The sequence below is a fragment of the Acanthochromis polyacanthus genome, chromosome 15 (assembly GCF_021347895.1).
Source record: "Acanthochromis polyacanthus isolate Apoly-LR-REF ecotype Palm Island chromosome 15, KAUST_Apoly_ChrSc, whole genome shotgun sequence".
Taxonomy (NCBI): Eukaryota; Metazoa; Chordata; class Actinopteri; family Pomacentridae; genus Acanthochromis; species Acanthochromis polyacanthus.
The window spans coordinates 17,691,451-17,713,650 of NC_067127.1; the positions used below are offsets into that span (position 1 = coordinate 17,691,451).

Here is a 22,200-nt window from a genome sequence, read left to right on the forward strand (position 1 = left end):
GGAGTGAAAAATAATATATGTGCACCAGCTGGCGGAGACCGGGTATGCTTTCGGTTCACAGTGCGGACTAGGTGACGTGGCGCAGCAACATGGAGGGCGCTCTCCGCGTTTTCCTTTTTGAGAAAGTGCTCAGACTTTTGGAAATAGAGGAGGAGGGTGAACCAAACGGAGCCGGGGTTGAAGGGTCCTGGGGGCAGCATCACTTTCCAAAGTTTGTCTCGGTAATTTCCTGGAGTCTCCAAACCTCCAACCGGCCTGCTTTGTTTACATTTTGTGGCCCAGGCGTGTATGCGTTTTCTCGGTGTCTTTACGCTACGATCCGCTCCAGCTCTCCTGGCTGGTGTTTAGAGACTCGGTCCAGTAAATATAATGTTACCGAGCCAAGTCGGATCGGCACCATCTGGAAACGGCTCAGCTTCAGGCAGGGGTACCACAGGACACGGTTCGGGGGTTGTCGGCGGCGGGATTCGTCCCGTTTTGGTCAGAGCAGGGCAAGCTTTACCTGGGGTCTGCGAGAGTGTTGCCGGTGCTGCGGGGCGACCGGGGGACAGAGACGCCGTCGGGATGCTGGGTGCTAACGGTCCGGGGGGTCCGAGAGGGGCCAGACCCGGGAACGGGACCGGTGTGAATCCTCTACAGACCGCCGTCCAAGGCAACATGGTGGGGCTGAACGCGGGAGTTGTGTTGCCTCACGGAGCCCGGTTCGACCCGGAGCGGGAGAGCGCTCCTTTGTGCAGCGGCTCGGATAATGACTCGGACTCCGGGGATGATGACGACCCAGTGGGTTCACTCGGGGACAGCAGGAGAGGGGTGAAGCGGGAGAGAGGGGAGATGGAGGCGGCGGTGGCGGGGCAGGAGGTGGGAGTAGCTCCCGGAGGTTACGGCATGGTGCCCGGAGGGGTCGCCGGGGCAAAGCCGGGGAAGAAGACACGTGGGCGCGTAAAGATAAAGATGGAATTTATTGACAACAAGTTGAGACGGTACACCACCTTCAGCAAGAGGAAGACGGGCATTATGAAAAAGGTAAGTCAGGTGATGCCTTTGGATGTGATCTAGCTCAGTTACATGTAATTAGAATCTCATATACGTTGATTGACCTAAATATACTGCAGTAGCCCCAAAACACACTGTATGGTGCTTTGTATTCATTCATTTATGGCCTTAATAATTTGGCAGGTCACACCTTTCTAACCTGTAAAAATGGTGCATCTGTAATCATAATAACCACCACAGACACACTGGGAATGGTACATTATATGTGCATGCTGCCCTGTGCTAAATCTTGTGTCAATACATTTCTTCTGAAAACAAAACAGTTGTGCCACAAAGTGACTCAGTGGATGTGAGGAAGTCAGAACATTCATGACAGGGAATAGGCTTTAAATAGAATTGAGCAAATGGCATTTCTATTTACAATCATGCTCACCCCCAACTAACACACACGCACACACACACACATACACATTTCTAAATAATCTGACACACTCATTCATGCACATATATACCTTCATATACTGAGTGACAGGCCCGCAGCTACTGCAAGTACTTCCCATTAATGCACAGGCTGTTCCCTCTGTCACTGTGAAGCAGGGCTTTGCTTACAGGCGGCAGCCATGTGGCCATGAGCAGCAGTGGGCCTGTATGTGCCAACAGCTGACTAAACCCCAGGGAAACAAATCAGAGGACGGTCAAAGAGCACTCAAACAGAAGCGAGAAGCTCGGGACTGTCTGTGCATGCATTATTGCACTGTATATTGGCACAAGCATCCGGCTTCAGCCAGCCTGGTTTCAGTTTTCTTAGCTGAATCTGGCACGTAAGCAATTGACATTAAAGATGACAACTTGCTCCATTGTAGTTATAATTGCCTCCATTACTGTCTGCTAAGTACAAAGCAATATTTCTAGTGGAAATTTACAACTCTCCCACGCAATTTCTGCCATTATAAAGCACTGCTATGAAGAATCTGGCATCAAGTCATTTGAAGTTTATTATTGGAGACAAGGTCAGCTGTTGACCACTAGAACTGCAGTTATTGTGCTGTAGACTTGGCAACTTTTCATTATGACTCTAAACAAACACTTATAAGCCATGCTTTATTGTAACCCAATAGTTCAGTTGTCCCCATGTTACTTTCAAAGTGCCTGCACTGTGTATTCTGCTGTATTTCTCTTTTTTTTTTATGTATCCCAGACTGTTGTCGTGGAAACTGAGGTGTCTTTATGTAGGCTCTTGGCAACATGAACACTATTTGACACACTGTGGGGATGGAGATTTTTGAAAATGTTGCCCACACTATGCCAGCCATCACACAAACTGACAGGTGGGTGGAGTGGGAAGATTCATAGTAGATTGGTCTCAAACTGGTTTCTAGGACGAACCCAGTTTCATTTTGAAGGAGGCAGTTAGCGAAGCATCGGCCTGCTCTCTTCTTGTATCTGCTTCAGATTGTGTGCATGTAAACACTTGCATAACACAAATTGTCACCTGCGTTTAAGGTGCAGAATTCTTCAATTAATACCTGTGGTTCCTGTTTTTTTTTTTCAGTAGCATTATTTGTCCAGGAAAAAGGACCTGTTTCCATTTTTTTGCTCTGGCTGTAACAATGCGCAGCAGGCTGTTTAGAGCAGACAGTTTGACTTGTTGTAGGTGCACAGGTGCTGCTAATAACATTAATTGTGGCTCTGTTCCCTTTAAATGCCCCAGTAAGCAGTGCAGACACAACCTGCACAATACCAAGGCTCTGAATTTGGCTGAGCTTAGTGGAATGCAGCCAATAATTAACTAATGTTATTATTTACACCTTGAATTCCCTGCCATTACATGCTGAGTGCTGAAACCATGAGTCATTTGATTGATTAGGTGACTGACAGAACATAAAGTCTGCAACAGTTTTGCTGATTAAATCAAGGTTTGTCAAATGTTTAATAGCTTCTGCTCTTTAATGCAAAGATATGCTGATTATTAGCAGTTTTAATTTTATTTTTGGCCTTCTTTTATGTGACTTTAAATGCAGTATTTTGGTTGATGAAACAAGCAATTTGAATACACTACCTTAGACTCTCTTCTATGGTATATAATAAAATATAAGTATAAAAGAAATCAGAGGAAAAATAAATAAAAATGACCTTGACAGTTAGCCAGAGTCTTGGGCGACATCTTCAGATAGCTTGTTTACGAAACCCAGTTTAAAGTAACAGACGTGTTCATCAAATCCCTTTGAGAAGCTGGAGAAAGAATTGTCTGCAATAATTAACATTGTAGATTATCAAACATGCTACCGTGAATTTCTGTCAGTCAGGTTAATTTACAATTAGAGGTGGGAGTCACAGAGTAAGTCTTGATACATTATCCACAGTAATAATGGTGTCATGATACAGCATTTCTGTAATGCATGATACATTATAAGACAATCATCTGTGATGCATCACAATATCTGTGTAGCTGAAGAAGAAAAAACACTCTTTTATACCAACATATATACTTTTCCAATATCTCTAAACTGGCTCTCTGAATTACTTTCACTAACTGTCCTTTCTTTGCCCACTGAGTTTCTTCTTCTTCACTGTAGGTTGTTTTAACTTTTGTTCTCTTAACTCTCAATCATTTGACAACCGTCACCATGAAGTAGTGTCTACAGCAGCGGGTTAGGCCGGGTTAGACTCTCTGGCAGACCAGTTTTGGCTCATGGGCCGTATGTTTGACACCCCTGGTCTACAAGTTACATTGTAGAACATCAGTTCCTGAATCCACGTTTACATGAGAACCAGCGGCTTAATTGATTTTTAACTAGCAGCTGTCCACTCATTAAGGCTAAGTTTGGGACTGATCACAACAAGAAGACAAACCCTGAAAAATAAAGCCATGTGCAAAACAAACTTCGTTTTTAGTATTTTTCAGCACTTTTAATTACACAGCTACATTACATACACAGTGTGTTGCTTGAATGGACTTATATCTTGGTTGTCTGATAAATAGGATTAACTGTGAAGTTTTGTGTGGCTGAGGAACCAATTACAGTCGGAGACACACCACCTCCACAACACGCCCTGCAGTCATAAATATTTATGTGAAAATCAGCAGAGCAAGGAAACTTATTAAAGCATTGTGTAGGTCTAGTTTGTGCTGCCACAGAGCACACTTAAGTTAATAAATTAGAAGTTTTCTGTCTTGGATGTTGGCCAAACATAAGGTTCTGTAGTTGGAGACCCATATGTAGCTGGTGCACAGCTAATCAAGGCGAATGGCAGTGAAAGTGGATGACGAGAGCTGTGCAGTTCATTACCTGCGTCTGCAAGGCTGCATGAACACACGATGAGGTGACTTGTACAACCAGACAGTGTTCTTTTAATACTGATCTGCACTGTACACAAAAGCACTATTTAAGTGTTCAGGTAAAACAAGTGCAATGTAGCTGTCAAACCTCATCATTAGCCTTTATGTTCTCTGTTGCCATATTATTGCACAGAAAAAGCAATTATGTGGTCAGCTTCAGCTAGCATGCACCCAGATAGTGAGGACTGGACCAATATGGTTCATAATGAACACAGTGTTACAGAAGAGAGAGCGTGGCGGAGCAGACTGAGACGGGTACACAGTTTTATAACTGCTCAATAAAATCCTTTAATTTGAATGTGATTCATCTCCTCCTCCTTGCTCTGACGGTGTATTGCACTCCAGCTTACAATGGCACATCTGTCAGCTAACTGTGGCTATGCTGTGTTCGCCAAGGTGATGGTAATGGCACTGTGCCTTCACGGCACCAGAAGCATCCTTCACATAACTGATGACTCATTTAGATGAAAAGGCATTCTCAGGAGTTCACTCTGAGTGCAGCATCAGGCTACGTTTGGTCTGTGTGTTGGATAGAGTTGAATCTCAGTGCGCTTTTCCTTTGCACTTGGAGTTTAAATGTGAGCATCGACACGCTCTATAATGAATGACAAGGCAGCAGAGTGTGATGGAAACCTCGCGTTTTACAGCCAGCTACCTCCTCGTGCCAAGAATGATTCCTCATGTCCTTTGTCAAGACTGGGCTACTACTATTCCCCCCGCCTATACAAACCAGCCCCTTACTGCAATCAGGCTCTCAGCTATATCACACTCTCTATTCTGGGAGCCTTATCTCATGTTATTTTAGTTCCTTTGTGCTATATGTCAGAGTTTGCTACGGGAGTATTTATAGATTCTAGTGCTTCCTTGGCTTTTTCTCCAAAGATTCATGGGTGGAATCTCATATATTCCCTCCCCTGTAGAGATTAATTTGTGCATGATGTGAAGGTAATCCAAGTCCTAATTTGGTGAACTGTATCTTTTTGATGTTTGGATTCTAGCTGCACTCTTGGTCTCCTCTCTTGGTCAGATGCTTAAATTTTCTTTTTATCTTTCCTAGGCGTATGAACTCTCCACCCTGACGGGGACCCAGGTGCTGCTGCTTGTGGCCAGTGAAACGGGTCACGTCTATACTTTTGCCACCCGCAAACTCCAGCCCATGATCACCAGTGAAACGGGCAAAGCCCTGATCCAGACATGCCTCAACTCACCAGACTCGCCGCCCCGCTCTGACCCCTCCACAGATCAGCGTATGAGTGCCACGGGCTTCGAGGAGACGGACCTCACCTACCAGGTGTCTGAGTCGGAGAGCATGGGTGACACAAAGGTGGGGAAAAATTTAAGGAAAAAATTTAAAAATACGCTCACAGATAGTGATTCTGCAGCTGGTTACCACTAAAATTGAGTGCACTCATTTCTGTACGAGTCCCCACAGCCCATTTCCCCTGCGATCGGCAACAGTTAAAATCTTTGTGACTCACTGTCTGCTCTCTTGTGGAGGCATGAAATGCAGTGTGAATTTTAGAAAAAAAAACAAATAAAGCATCATAGAGACTCTCTAATGGATATAGTGGGGAATCTCTCCAGAAAAGGCCAGCATACACAGAGAACAAATAAATCAAACCCACAAGCAGCTGTGGAAAATAATCTTTGTCCTTTTGTAAACACAGTTTTGAACTTTTGCCTGTTACATGCAAGGCTTCTGGTTCGAGCTTGTGGTTTGGTTCTGAGCACCAAACCATTTTTTAATTAAACCAAAAAAGTCTCAGTGGTCCTTCAAAGGGCTCTAGACTGAAGGGAGAGCAGGATAAGAGGAGAATTATCCTATCCTACGAAAAGGACCTTTCTGACCTCTCATCCAGGAAAGCCTCGTAACACTCCTTAAGATAAATCACTGCAGGTCTGGGCTGTGTTAAGATGAGAAACATGTAGCCTGCTATATGGAGGACTTTGCTGTTTATATTTAATTTTGGGATGGAGCTGTCTTATGTTCGTGGATAAAACCTTGAGCTAGTTAAACAGGACTTAAAATATTGGAATATTGCACCTTTTGTGCAGTTTCCATACTTGTTAACCTCCTAAAATCATCACTACAGAGAAAAATTGATTAGAAACGATCAAAGATGAATTTCCACCAAAGTCTGCCTTGTGATTATTTGTCGATCGTGCAATTTATTCTCACCCTTCATGAAAAGCTGCAGCTCGAGCGCCAGTATTTCCTTTTACGACACCACAAGTTTTCTAAAACAGTTTGAAATGAAGCAATAAATTTATCAGCAGACACACTTTGCTGTCCACACCTTTGTGCGATCACGTGCTGGAGGCTGAGATTCCCTCCGCCGTTTACACAGCCCAAGCATGCCCCTTTGAAGACGGACACTTGCAGGCCTGTTTGCCCGCATGCTGTTTTTCCAGGGCGCTAACTAACACGTACCATACACCGTCAAGGATGGGAGATCAACCTTTGCATGTTAAGCCACTCTCATTCCCGCTCTGCTCATTGATAAAAATTAGATTCTGCCTCTGTTGCCATATATGGTATGGTTTCCCTGCCTGCACTCTTGGCTGAGGCCCCTCACATTCCTTATAAGCTGCAGCTGTCTTTGGAGTCCTGTGATTTCCCCCCACCGCCGCAACCACCCCACCCCCCACCTCCCATTTAGTGATATGGAGGGGAGGTATGGATGTAGATATGATGGTGCAATGGAAACATTTGAGCAATACTTTTCATCCTGTTTCATGTGGCATCTATGTAGGTGGCACGCAGTGACACAGTGACCTCTGCCCCCCAATTACAGTTGTGAGTGTGGGAGACCAGCATGGACCCCGTGAACCCTTAAAATGAGAGAAACCTTAGAAATCCTCAGGAACCATGTCAGGATTAACAGTGTTATGGTTAGGACATGGCAGGTGGATATGGAGCCCCTGGTTTTGAAGGATCGTTTCTGTGCAGTAGGTCCTTTGCGTGGTTGTTGCGTGAACTTCTGCAGCGTCTGGACGCTATTCATCATGAGAGTAGTATGTCGTGCATACAGTCCAAGCTAGTCTAAACAGTTCGGGGTTTGCAATGGCTGGTGGGGGAAGTGGGGAAGAGTTTAGAGAAGGGAAAGAGACTAAGGAGATAAGTGAAGTAGACATGATTTGGTGCTGTTAGCATAGCTCATAAAACCATGTGGCAGCTGAAACTGTGGAGCTGAAATGCTGTTGCCTGTACTACTATTGCAAGGTTAGAAGAAAAAAATCCTAATATGTGGAAAAATACTGTTAATGACATAGCAACAATTGTTAGTTCAATGCATTGACTTTATATAAAGATGGACGAACACTCCATGACATCACCCATTAGTTTCTGCATGGCCATTTTTGAAGCCCAATATGGTGGCTTGGCCATCTCCATCTTGATAGTGCCTGATTCTTCCTAGCTCATAGCTTATCCAAAAATGGACTACAAGGTAGAGCACAAGTAGGGCTAAATCCACATTTCTGTCACATGAACATCAATTTAAATTGGTGACTTTTATCAAAAATTACCCCCTTGTACAGTTTTCACATAGAAATTACCAATAGAGACCAAAGCCAAAACTATAAACATGTTTATTTCTGAATGTAAAGCCAGACATTTTAACATGGAGGTTTACGGGGATCTACTCACTTTTGTAGCCAGGTTCAAGTGGCCATTCAAGAAATAGCAACTTCATGTTGGCTTCTTTTTTCAGTTCTAGAGGCAGCTATTTGGTTTAATGTCAGGCCAACTAAAAGCTCTTTTTCAACTAGAGGCTCCAAGAAGTAAAGTGATCTTTTTGGGACCATTTCTTGATAAAGAGAGGTAGCTTTTGAGAGACTTTGCTGGTTGCCTGACAGTGTCACAGTAAAGACTGCCAGAAGTCACCATGACTGTCAAGAAATAGTTCTTTACATACACACTGTTAAAATTCAATGTGCAAGTTTGGTGCAGATTTAACAAACAAGGCACTCATGTTAATTAGTTAACTTTAGAGTTGCTGCTTGGTAGATTTTGTTAATTTTGAACAGAACCAAGCTAAATGTTTACTTCTGTTTCCAGGCAGGGAAGGCTTTTAAATATGGTGAAAAATAAGCCAAGCATTGACTTGGTTTGACAAATAAATCATTTCAAATTGATTGTCTTCTAAATAAGCAACAGTTGTTTTCTTTCCCTCAGTGTCAGTTCTTCCCTACAGACTGGATGAATCCATCACTAGCTGGACTGTCATTTATCTTTTCCTCTGTATTTTACTGTGGGAAAATATTGGCAGCTGTTCTGGAAATGTCATCAATTTTTTCCAGAACTATTCACTGAAATTAGTTGGCCTAGGCTTCTTTCTAGAAAAGGCTACATTGAACAGCAGTATCAGTTTATTGTTCCTTAGACAGTTCCTTCATTGTAAAAGAGAGGAGTCTTAAGATGATAGGACATAAAGTTTAAAGTCTGTGACTCACTTTGTGTGGAAAATCGTCACTTTTCTAATGCTGTCGCTCTATCAGCACACAAAACCAACCGCTGATGGCAACACCTTCAGCATGGTTCTCTAGGGGCTGCTGGAATTAATTCTGGGAAATGTAATCTCTGATACAAAGGTGGAGGAGGTAGATTGAAGGGAAAGTAGGGTGCATGAGAAACAGACGCTCAGAGAGGCTAGATTTGTTGCTCCTTGCTCCTGTCCTGCATCCCCCAAAAGATTTTTGGATTGTTTATGACTAATTCTTAATGCTAGACACGTCTACAGTACAGATGTTTTTACGCTTTTTGGGTTATTTTTGGAAGGGGATAGCAAATCCCACAACTCATGCTCGCTTAGAGGATCTATCTCAGTATCACAGCCTCCTCTGGTTTTCCCCTCCTCCCTCCCTCACTTTTTCTCTCCTTTTCTCCCATACTTGATCTCTCTCTCTCTCTCTCTCTCTCTCCATCACCCCTGCTTGCTCTGACTGTCGGTGTCATTTCTGTTGCGATCTCGGAGAAGTTTACATGTTGAATTGCTCATTAGGGCACATCACAACCCTGACCAGAAAACCTTCCAGACTAAGGCCACTGTCCTGACCAGCAGCTGGCGTGTTTGTTTTTCTGTCGAGACATCCCAAGACACATGCAACAGCCTAATTACTCAACATATCTCACATCTATAAATGTGTATGAAGCATATTGGCTGTGCTAGAAGGGAGGAAAGCAGCGTTATGTCACCCACCCCCAGCCCCCTCCTCCACCCCCTTATTTTACAGCAAGCAACTGGACAGGTCAGCCGCCATTGGCTGCACCTCCTCCACTTGGGCTGCCTTGCCTTTTTTAGCAGTCCCAAATGGAGCTGCAAATTCCATGTTGCTGGCAGGGTGACAGACTAGGAGATGGGAGCCAGCAAATGGGAGATTAGACGAGGGCCAGCCACCAGTAAACTGCACAATGGACTCTCCAACCAACACAGGACGAGCCTGCCAGTTGTCACCTTCAATTTGGAATGATTAATCCCTCATGAATAGAGAATCATTTGTGTCCTGCGCCTTTTAATTGCTCTCTCATTTCCTCTTCCTTGAAAACGCAGTCCTTGTCTGATGCATGTGAATGTTAAGAGGGCAATGGAGGCTTTTAAACTTTTACCTTATATGGAACCTTTAAGAATGCACAAGATTTGGGAAACCAAAATATTGAAAGAACTTATCATGAGCTATTAGTAAATGTCTTGCCTGTGTCAGTAAGGTGGCTCTCATGGTTTGTATTTATTGCATTCTGCCTTCTGATCTTTTTATATGGAGTTTTTACCATGAATGTAGGAGTGACAGAATACTTCAGATCTCTTAGTGACTGTACTTAAATAATGTCACTGTCTTCTAAAATGGATTACATAGCAAGTTATGGCGGTTTCTCTGTGGCTGCGCAGGTTGACTCCAGAGGATTCATTACTTATTCCAGACGACTCAGCTCTCCACTCGCACAACTATAAATTGTGACTTCAATTGCTACATTCTGGTACCTCATTATACTAAGTGTTTCCTCAGGTCAGTCTCGGGTTTGTTGTGATGAGTGTGATGAGAAGTAGAGAGACTGAATTGAATGCAAGTGGTACAAAGGTAAACCGAGCTGCAGTGAACTAGCGGAAAATGTCCTAAAGCCCGATAGTCCTGAGGCTCAAAATATACAGTTTACTGTAAGAAAAGACAAAGAAAAGAAGCAAATTCTGAAAATGAAGAAGCTAGAACTCTGCATTTTTGCTTAAATTACTTTGATTTGCTAAATAGATGCAGATCAAGATTAACTGACTCGTTAACAGGAGCCAGGGATCGACGGGACTTAAGGAGGAAATGACAGAGCTCAGGTTTTGGCTACATAACAAGGATGATCCTCTGCTCTCATTTCTGGTCTGAAAGAATGCATTACACCACTGTGGCCTATGTTTACTATGCACTGTTGTGACTCTGAAATGAAAGCCAATACTGTTTATAGACTGGCCAGTTGAACAGGAGATACACAAAGATGGTCAAACAAAGCAGTAGGTCACAGAGATAGCAGCACTTAGGCCGTTGATTACCACACAGGTTAAAACCAGGCTGATCGCACACCCTCTGTCGCCTTCATTTGTTTCTCTGCTGAGCAGTGGAGGCATCGGAACACGGTGACCTTGTCCTTCAGCAAGGGGCAACTCCTCCTTTATAAGAAGAGTTCAAGATTGAGCGTCTTGGTGTGTCGCAGGGACCGAGTCGTCCTGTGCAGCCCCAGTGGTAAGAACCGCTAAGTGTCCGATGGCGGCTGTTCTAACACGTGGCCTCTTGCTGCCTCAGCTGGCCTAGAAAGAGTTAATTCCCCCTCAGAGGTGCTCAGGTTTCCCCACCAGCTGTCTGTGCCCTCAGCTGTTTGTACTCCCGTCCCTATCCTGTCTTCTGTTCTGAACCTCACACAGGTCGCAGTCTGCTGCTACAGTGGCACAAAGGTGCTACTTCCTGCTACCACACTATAAACACACTGGTAGTACTTTACTTATAACATACAGTAAGACATGTCCACCAGTGTAGAGTGAGTTAGTTGCTTTGCCTTGTTTAGTTTTAGTGAACATTAAGTGAGAGAATGAAGACTTGGTGACACCTCGTGTCACCCTCTGTCAGCAACTGTCAGTGATCACTCTGTGATGAATGACAGGGCTAATAGTTGTGGAGTAAATGGATGATTGATTGATTGTTGTGCCAATTTATTCAGTCTTCCTTTTTGGTTGAAAGGGCAGAACAACTGAGAGTATCTATGAGGCCCTCCCCCTCTGACTTTCCAGCTGCTGTTTAACTTAAGAGGTAAAGGACCTTGGACTGTCAGAGCCCATCAACAGAGCCTGGAACTGAGCTGCAGACCAACTAACTGCTCAGCACTGTGTAGTTAGATTTTTTTTTTTTTTTTGCATTTTCTTGTGATTCAGAGCAGCTTGTGTAAGACAACGCCTGCTTGTCCATCTGTACGAGTCCAGAAGACTCTGATTTGACTGTGGCACTGGATTATTTATTAATCCTCTGAGCTTTTTAACTCAATTAGTAAAAAATAACTTGTTTAATCATTGCAGTGAGCTGTGCCAGAAGACGATCATAAATAGGAAAATTTGAGTAGATTGCAGTGTGGTAGAACCCTGTGAGCCAATACTTACACTAGCTCCATTTACATGTTTGCATGGAGTGTGTGGTTGGAAGGTCTTATCAGTAGAGTCCATGCTGGATCCTCCACCTCTCACCCACGTAATCAGTCACATATAAAAACCAATAGAGCTGTGCTGAGAGAAGTTGTCCTCGCCTGCTTTTACATGCTCCTTTTGTTGTTAATGATGTATGTAAGCCAGTCTGACGTGACACGCAGATGTGTTTCCAGTCATCAGACCTCTAATATACACTCACTTCTCCTGGATTACCGCTGCAGAGTGTTTTGCCTCTCTGATAGCTTTGTCCCAGTTCTGAGGCCTGCTCTTCCAAAGGACGCAGCCCCTCAGAGGACCCACTTTTTAGACTGAGCCTCTGTGTTCTTGCCAAATATTGTGACTTTCAACATGTAGCATCAAATATTTAAACATTTATCGCCAGGAAGCGTGTCTCAAACAGTTGCCAAATGTAAATGACTCTGGGAAAACTGGGGCAAATTCCAGAGTTTGCAGTGCAAATTGGGACATTTCTCTTCAATGCAAATAGTCTACCAGGTTAATGGTAGATGTAGTAAATCTATACAATATCTACCTTTGCATGGCCCAGTGTCTATGCATTATAAAACAGAAAAGAAAGGAGAGACGGGGGATGATACACAAGGTCCTTAGCTGGACTCGAGTTGGACGCATGTTCCATTAAGGGATACTGAGGACAGCAAATGATACACGGTTGTCTCCACCAAATTCGGGCAAAAGAAGGCTGCGTTTCTTGGCCACATCTGGAAGAGCCTCTGAAATGAGACAGGTTGTTATGATGTTCTCTGTACTTGTAAAAACGTAGAGAATCAAAGGAGCCTTGTTGGACATGCAAGCAGCTCCCTTTTCCAGCCCCTTCTTTGTGTCCACGTTTAAAATGAAAACCCCTAAAGAATATTGAACCCACATCCAAATGCAAACTCCTAAATGCCTTCCAATGTGTAGGCTTATTCCCATTCTGCTGCCGGAGATCATTAGTATCATGTGCTAAGTGTTTGTGTAAGTGCGTAGAAACAGGCATGGTGGGCTTAGATGTGCTTTGTAGTCTCGGCCTGACGCCTACCCTGCTCTTATCATGCAGCCCACTCACCAACCCATCCTGCTCGCCTGTTCAATGGATGTTCACATTAGTGTACGGTGCGAAGCTACATCTCCTCTCATTTGATCTTAAGTTTGTGCGAGCACCTCATCTGCCTGATTTGTATGGCTTTCGCAGAGATGTCACGTCACACGGTCAGCTAGTTGTCATAGTAACTCAACAAACTAACACGACTGCAAAAATAATGTTTTTGTCCTTGTCAGTGGAGTCGGATTGAGCTGTGGCTGGATTTTAATTGGAGGATAAATGGCAATGGGTAATGAATGGATGATGCTGGGTATTCAGGTGTCGCAGTGTTCAAAGATGATGCACAGTCATGTTCCTAGTATTACTAATAAATGTTTTTCTTTCTTTGACAATGTGGAGATGCATGTAAAATAGGATTTAATATGTTTTTACATTTCTCTAGGGTTGACATCTTACTCTGAAGTCTCTATATTCAGTGCCGATGTAGTGGAAACATAATTTATTGCTCCCTGCACCGCTTAGTATTTAACATATGGATGCAATTAGAGGAGTCCCAGCCTGTTTCCCCACATTGTTTAGGCCATTTGCCCCTGCGACTATTAAACCCTCTCTGGTTTCTGTCAGCCATTCATTGATCCTTGAAATACTGCAAGAATTAAAGGCTTCCCCTCCTTCCTACCTACCACGTATTCTGCTGCTGTAAGAGGAAAAGCCCCATTAATGGTGTTGTTTTAGGTGTCCTCGTGTGAAACTGCTTTTGCAGTTGTAAAGGGCCTCAGTGTTGTTTAGCACAGTGGAGCAAATAGTCTGGAGGTTGCCTCTATTTGCAATGATGCACTAGTGCCAAGGAGGCACAGATATTGTAGAACCTTAAACAAGCATTTCTCTGATTTTTAGCTCAAGTTTGATTTATTTCTTGATTTGAAGATTCAAATTCTAAAGCCTGTGTTGCAAACTAGATTTGGAATTTAAAAGTCAGATCCAAACTACCGAGTTGCTTTAGAATTGTAGGTTGAACTGCTTTTGGATATATACTAGGGAGTACTTTTTCTTTTCTTTTTAAAATCCCCTACAATGAAACTGAAGGTTTTTTTTATATCATGAGTGAAAAAAGCAGCCAATGAGCATTTCCACCTTGAAGCTACAGTGTACCGATGACATTTTTTGTGTAATTATTTGTCTTCAGAGTCATTCTTCAATTGAACTCATATGGCTGAATTACTCACATATGACATGGTGTGATGGGACTACACCTCGAGCACTTTGTAATTTTGGAGGTGGTCTTTGATTTCCCATGTCAATAGTTTGTAAAAATGTCACCGTAGATTACCTGCCATATTTCACCAAACACAAAGGACCGTATGATAGCATTAGCTGTGGGTGACATGGTATTTCTATGATTTGGGGTGGATTTTTCTTCTCAAGAAATACAGACTGTGCTGCCAAATTGAAGTGATCGTTTGGAGCATTTTGGGTGCCAATTTATTAGGCTCATGTTGCTACACTTCATAAAGGCCCATTCCCAGAAAGCTCAAATCCATCAGAAGAGTGAAATCTCAAAGGATGTTTTCCTTAATGACATTCAGGGCAACATGCATTGAAGAGTTCATTCTGCTGTCTTTCTGAAGGCTCAGCAGCTACTATGTGGTCGGCTATGAATATTTCCTGGGATGATGTTAGTAAATTCAAGTAAAACACAGACTTTGCTTGTTCCGTGCGAGTGCTCTGTACTAAACAGACATAGGTGGTGTAAATGCTGAAACACACGAGGCCCCCAGGTATTACTAGTCCTATTTCCGACACAGAGATGTGTTTTGGGGGTTAAATCAGAACTCCGGTGGGGGGCTTGAAGCTGTTTTGCGAGTCCTGCATGGAAGTGAAACACTCATTTGCTCCTGTATCCCCTCATCTCAGTCGTCGTCTTCCTTTACAGAATCCCAAACTAATCTAATTCAGCCCAGTGATCTCCCTCTCTGTCTTCCCACTCACAGTATTTGTTTTCTCCCACAGGACACACTGAAGCCGACGTTCACGGTAGCCAGCCTGCCAGGCACTACCAGCAGCGCCCAGTCCACAGTACCCACCACCTCCACCACCATGCAGGTGAGCAGCGGGCCTTCGTTTCCCATCACCAACTACCTGGCCCCTGTCTCGGCCAACAGCAACGTCAACGCCAATGGGACTGTCCTCAAGACCGCGGGCGCCTCCACGGGGGTCATGCAGCTGCCCAGTGGCTTCACTTTCATGCCCGGTATGTAAAGGAACAGAGCATTGGCTGTTATGTCCTCCACGCCCAGAGCTCTGTTACCCTTTTTTTATTTTCTTTATGGCTTGTTTGTCTTAACCTCCTCCTTTCGGAGGGGAAATGACACTTCTGCGGGCCTTCATGTTTTGTTAATGTCGCCGTGCTGTCTAGCTTATTAGCTGATTAGAATTTGAATGGCGCTGCGGCGTGACCTCAGCCGTCATCTCGGGGTGGTCGTGCCTCTCTCTCTGAGCTGTTTACATCACACAACAGCTCTTCATTGCCGGTCACCAACACTCAGTGCCTTTGGGTTTTTACAAAACCCCCAGTATCCGGGGGAGCCACGTCTGTTGGCGACTGGCCCTGCCTTTGATTGTCACTTGGGGACAGGAATAATTAGGTGAGAGGGACACAATAGATCTGGCAATGAGGGCTGATGAACAAGGCCCATAATTAGTCATGAATATTCAATGAAGGATTGGTGGCTTGTGTTGAAATTATAATTGAGGCGTACTTTGTGGAGTCGGAGCCTTGTGACAGAGTGGTCCTGAACTAGACATGACCCTTCATTAAGGGGGACTTCACAGGCACGCTCGGAAACACAAGGGATCTGTACCTCACCAAGCCAGAGAGGACTTTAGGGCTGCAGCCTCTGATATGAGGATCCCCAAAGTGTTTCTAAATTGGCTTTCCACTAATTATTCATCACACATCCTTTATGTGGGGTATGTAGAGAAATATTGAGTCCACATCTAGCGGCCTCTAAGAGGAGCCCGGGGGTGCCAAGAGGTCACCTTTTCCCCAAAGGCATGAGAGATTTAAATTTTAATGGAATATAATTTCATATTATCCCATCTGTATAAGAAGCTGAGCAGCTGGAGCATTTATTTGGACTGTTCATGATATGAGGGATTTTGGCACTTAGAAGCTGACTGGGGCAATCTTCTCTGTTACGTATGCTGTTTGATCACAAGAGCTGCAGCTGTGAAGTCAAACACAACCAGTGCTCACTAGTGCTGTGTTGTCTTTATACTGACAGTAGTGTCACTTGCTGGTTGTTGGTTGTCTGCATGGTGCCACAGCTGAAGGTACAGACACATGATGCCCACTAATGGGTCCTGTTGGTTATTTTGACTGACAGGTGAAGGACAGCCAGACGTCTCCTCAGTTTTCCCCTCGTTGCTTTTTTTCCCCCTCTTTCTTTCAGCTTCTCTCTCTTCCTCCTGCAGCCTTCTCTTTCCACCCTCTCCCCTCCCTCTGTCGCTTTCTCTCTTGCTCGCCCGCCCGCTCGCTCGCTCGCTCCCTCTCTCCTCCTCACCACCTGTCTGGCACATAGCAGCAGCGCCAGGTGGAACAACACACCCTCCCACACTAAAACCTCCTCTGTTGACAGCTTGAGAGGGCCTGCCCACCCTGCTGCAGCAACTGTGTATGGAGCATATGACCAAATGTGAGGGTGTAACTCCAGAGTCACGTTCTGCCATCAAATAGCTGCCATTTGTTTGTTAAACACTTTAATAGGAAATTGAAAGGAGCCATTTGAAGAATTTGGCACGTATGTAATCACAGTTAGCAATGGTTTGTATTAAATGTTGCAGGTTAATTTTTGCATGTCTTGAAAATGACTTCAGACATGTATGTGTAACATCAGTCTATTAAAGAATCATTCAGACAAAGGTCACTTAAATGTTAATGTCCCTCACGATTTCTTTCACACATAACCACATGAGTGATGGAGAAAGCCACGGTATGCATGTAATATTTGCACAGGATTGGACGGTACATCAAGGGGCATCCACCAAATAATTATTAATAGCTCAAAATCAGCATTAGCAGAAAGGTTTACAACTGGATGACCACACTTTGTTAACAGACGTATTAACCCTCCTGTTGTCCTTATTTACGGGCACCAAAAAATATTGTTTCTTTGTCTGAAAAAAAAGCCAAAATTCAGCCAAAAAAATCCCCAAATTTCAGAAAATTTGCAAAACCTTCAGGAAGAAAATTCCAATATTTCCTTAAGTTTCCCTGAAAAGTTTTATTTAAAAAAAAAAATCCCCCAAATTTGGCAAGATTTTTTTTGTAAATATTTTCAAAAATGAGTAAAAATCTTCCCCCAAAAAATCCTAAAAAATCTAAAGTGATTACATATATATCCATACAACTTCTAATATTTTCTTTAAGAACATTCACAAAAAAATCAACCAAAATTCGTTGGATTTTGGTTGATTTTTTTCTGTGAATGTTCTTAAGAAAAATTTTTAACATTTCTTTTTTCCACCAAAAAATGTTCAGAGATTTGCCAAAAATGTAGAAAATGTGGACATCAGAAGGTTCACTGTGGGAAAAAACAATTTTGTCCACATTTTCAAACTATAAAATGGGTCAATTTGTACCTGCAGGACGACACAAGGGTTAATGTTACCATAAAAACACTAGAACCCACTTGGGCAATTCTCTTCTTGTTGCCTGTGCATTTCTACCCATTATTGGTAAGACTACAGTCATAACTTTTGCAGCAAAGTTACCAGGATGCTCATTCAGACATGAAGCTGACATGTTCAGATCATCAGAAAGTACGTCATGTCTGAGAGGGGCTCCTGCCTCTGTGTGTGTTTTCAGCTCTGTTTGCTTCATTGGACATTTGCATTAGTGTTATTTTCCCTGACCTTTTTATAAAAGCAGCAGCCAATTTAAAGTTCCCCTGTGGAGTTTTTGAACCACAAGTACCACTTAGGAGCCGTGTTGTTAAAATTGGGCCCCGGCATATTTTCTGTCGTGCACATGCACTCACGACCACACGGGTGAAACAATTCGCACCCCGCCATCAGCTTCAAGCTTTCCTGCTGATCGACAGTTGGTGTCAGTAATAGCAATATGCCAACAGAGTTTAACGACGCCACATCAATGACAGCCCATATAAACAGCATACGACTTCAGATGTTTTTATAATAGGCTTTGCAGATATTTGATGTGAGAGAAAAACTGCACACAGTGTGTTTGGTGTCCTCCACAGGGCAGCTTTTGACATGTATTACCTGGAAATTCTAAATCACATATAGTGCTATTTGCTTGGTCGCACAGCAGTCAAATCATCTAGCCAATGATCTAGAACTTTTAGTTATACACCTTAGAAATCTATATCTTTTTGAGTCTTGCACGTCTAGCTAAATGCTGCCACGTCTTTGACAACTGAAGGGTGTTGACAAATGGTTTCTCAGTGGTAATGTACTTTGTCCTGAATGAAGTTATCACTGCTTTTTCAAACTGTGCTATCCTTTCACTTCTAGTCTTATACCCCTATGTGTGTGTGTGTGTGTGCGTGTGTGCACTCCTGCAGCAGGCACTCCTCTGCCCCTGGCACCCCCACCATTCCTCTGAGCCAGCTGCAGCAGCACTCCCTGGCCCTCCAGGGGCAGCATGGTCAGACCCTGGCCGCCGCCCCGCAGCCACAGCAGGGACAGCAGGCTGTCTTCCGCTTCCCTGCTGCTGTCTCCCTCACAGGTGACCCGCTCCGCATGCTGCCACAACTGAGCCTGCCTGTACTAATCAGTCTTTGTAAAGCTGCCACTGCTGCTAACGCTACCTCTTCTGCTGTGACTGACACTAGAATCACCTATACTACTTGCATGGTGGCATCTTCTACCTCCGCTAACAGTACTACTAATCGTGCACTCTCCATAATAGCACTAAGGTAAAGTGTTGTGAGGATTTGCTATGGTGGCTTTATGCCCTTCATGTGTTTCCAGGTGCAGGCGTTCCCCAGCAGCTCCAGGCTATCCAGGTCCATCCTAACACTCAGTCCACCTCCAACAGTGACAGCAGCCCTGAGATCTCCCACACCTCCACAAACTCCACTGGTAGGTCAAATATGCTCTCAAGGAAGACCGTCTCCATCAGGTCAGATTGAAGTTTTAGAGTTGGAGAGAGAATCAGCTCCATTTTAAAACAAAGAACCTCTGGTGCATCAAATGGTGGAGAACAGCTACACTAAATTCATGAAGCTACTGATGAGGAACAGTTTGACTTTTCTACCCAATGCAAATAGAATGATGGAAGGCCACTTGTGCACAAAGCAACCATCAAAAAATGCAAATATGTAACATCTAGATGAGTGCGAACAGGCTCCTCTTGTGTGTTTCAGCTCCACTTTGTGCCTGAATTTAGTCAGAGATTCCCCTAAGATGATGATGTGTTGTTACTGTCTTTATTCTGCTTCTGTTTGGAATCACTTGTGTCTCAGAGGAAAGCTTAACTCAGCTGCTGAACATTACATTGGTAGGAGTTAGGAGTTGATTTTAGATGGCTATTAAGCGCCACCTGCTGGCCAACATCTGCACACACCTCTTGCCCTCACAGTTACGCACTTTCTTTCCCACTTCACTCTAGCAACGGTAAGTCTCCCAGCAACCATTGTCACTTCATCAGTGCCAACGTCCGTGGCAGGTCACATGATGTACCCCAGCCCCCACACGGTGATGTACGCCTCCACGCCAACGCTGGCTGACGGTGGGCTGGCCGTGCTCAACGCCTTCTCCCAGGGAACCTCGGCCATGCAGGTGTCCCACGCACAAACCCAGGACACTGGTGAGACCCTGAACAGACACATTTGTAATGTAATGCCAACATATCCGGACTTCCAAAGAGTTTAATAGAAAGCTGTGTTTCCTTTCCTCAGGTGCTGTCCCTCAGGTGTTCCTCACAGCACCTCCAGGCACGGTGCAGATCCCCGTCTCAGCAGTGCAGCTACACCCAGTACGGCAAGATCTGCATTTTACAAGTGAAACTCTCATATTCCCTCTGCAACCAGCATGCCACGTGACTGCACTAATGCATCCTAACAGAGCACTGGCACGCGGAGGCCACAGTTTTGTCACCTGTTGCCTTTTTTTTTGTATGAATGTGGATGGATCAGCTTGTTTTACTTATTTGCAGCAAAAACACACATGCAGTAGATTTAATAAAACACCACTGTAGCAGTGCATGGAAAATGAAATTTCAGTGTCATTAAGGAAAATCTTGGGAATTTATTTCTGCAATTTAGTTGAAAATATGTTGGTGTTTTAATCAGATGCAACTGGAAACCCTCATTGAACTACAAGGTTATATCGAATATTCTCCCGAAGAGATAAAATTGCACATTAGAGGATGTTATTTCATAGAGTAAATAACCTGAATATTAGAGAAAACATCATCTGTTGCAGCATCACGCCTCTCCTCCATAAACGGCATGCGGTGCAGCAGGATCTCCATCTGTGCTGGGTGTCGGTGTGATGTGATGACTTGCGATTGGCCGCCTGATGTAACCGTCTCCTGACATTCTCTGTGTTGCGTTCCAGATGGTGATTGGCCAACAGTCGAGCGGCAGCAGCAGTAATCTGACGGAGCTCCAGGTGGTGAACCTGGACGCGGCACAGAACTCGAAGAGCGACTGACAGACGGCTGGAGCTGTGTAACACGGCAGACCCAGAGACAAACTGACTGACTGACATCTCTATTTATTGATGCCTTCCTACAGAGTTTCACATCACACTTCTGAATGTGACTTTAAAGTACATATATATACACACAATCAAGGGCATACGTGTGGCAGACCCTTATACGGTATGTTTTGGTATATAAATATATATATATATATTCGCAAATGCATAGGAGATATATCACTATATCCATCATTGGAACCTATTTTCTATGCCATTAGATGGTGTTTTTTTGCGTGTGTGTTTTTTGAAAATGTGTAATTACATGTACACACACACTGCAAGGTGCCACAGCTTCACACCAGCCAAAGAGACATTTGTTTGTCTGAATGTTCCAGTGTGAGCAATTTGTGCACAAGTGTGTCTGTGTCTGTGTGTGTGTGTGTGCGTGCATATCTGGGGTTTATAAATGGGCGGGGAGTCGCTTATTGACCTACAAAAAGAAAAGGAAAAAAAAGACATTTGGAAATGTACATAATTTTCTTTTTTTTTTAAATTGAAAACTTGTATTTTTAGCCTGGTTCAGTTTGTGCAACGGCATGTAGTTGTTTTTTACGTAGTGGTTTTTGTATGTACATGGAAAATGATTTGCATAAAGAAAATGAATTTACATGTATATGTAAATTAATTTAATATCCCATCATATGTTGATATACTGTCATGCTTTTGGGAGTTCTCACTACAAGATGGAGAAAGAACGCTGGATGTTTTTCTGCATTTTTTTTTTTTTTTTTTTTTTTGATTGTGACATTTGCAAGACTGTCCCTCCATTAGAAATCAGTAGCTGGGTCGTGAAACATTCTATTTTGATTTACTGTAAACGTATTGTTTTGATGGGATGGTCATTTGGCCCTACGACAGGTCTGCATTTTAAATTTCCTTATGAGCACTTTTGGCATTTGTTAAAGTCTGATGGAAACATTTTTGTCTCAGCTTTTGCATTTTCTTGTCTATGTTCTCACCAGTGTTCACGCAGAAATCCCTAAACTGATATTTAACCCTCGCGTTGTCCTGCAGGCCAAAATTGACCCGTTTTAAAGTTTGAACATGTGGGGAAAAAAATCTATATTTTCACAGTGAAACTTCTGATGTCCACATTTTCAACATTTTTGGGAAATCTTTGAACATTTTTTTGGTGAGGAAAAAAATGTTAAACATGTTTAAGAACATTCACAAAAAATCAAAATTCACTGGATTTTGGTAATTTTTTTTTGTGAATGTTCTTATAGAAACTCTGAGAAGTTTCACTGATATATATATATGTAATCACTTTAGATGTTTGTAGTATTTTTTGGAAGATTTTTACACTTTTTAAAAAAAAATATTTACAAGAATTTTCTTGCCAAATTTGGGGGCTTTTTTAAAATAAAAATTTTAAGGAATTATTGGAATTTTCTTCCTGAAGGTTTTGCAAATTTTCAGAA

At 43.4% G+C, this 22,200-nt stretch overlaps 1 protein-coding gene across 2 annotated transcripts; it reads left to right on the top strand.

Annotated features, from left to right (window-relative positions):
• Window positions 1-113: 113 nt before the first annotated feature.
• On the top strand, window positions 114-21,698 carry srfb (serum response factor b). Of its 2 annotated transcripts, none has more exons than XM_051960342.1 (7): window positions 114-1,023; window positions 5,391-5,657; window positions 15,062-15,302; window positions 19,046-19,156; window positions 19,686-19,883; window positions 19,975-20,076; window positions 20,636-21,698. In XM_051960342.1, exons 1-7 carry the CDS (start codon window positions 370-372, stop codon window positions 20,671-20,673), a joined length of 1,611 nt encoding a protein of 536 aa, XP_051816302.1. In that variant the 5' UTR covers window positions 114-369; the 3' UTR covers window positions 20,674-21,698. The 2 variants fall into 2 exon arrangements, with proteins under 2 accessions (XP_051816302.1, XP_022067816.1); XM_022212124.2 differs by having other exon boundaries at window positions 115-1,023; window positions 19,975-20,051.
• The last annotated feature ends 502 nt before the right edge of the window (window positions 21,699-22,200 follow it).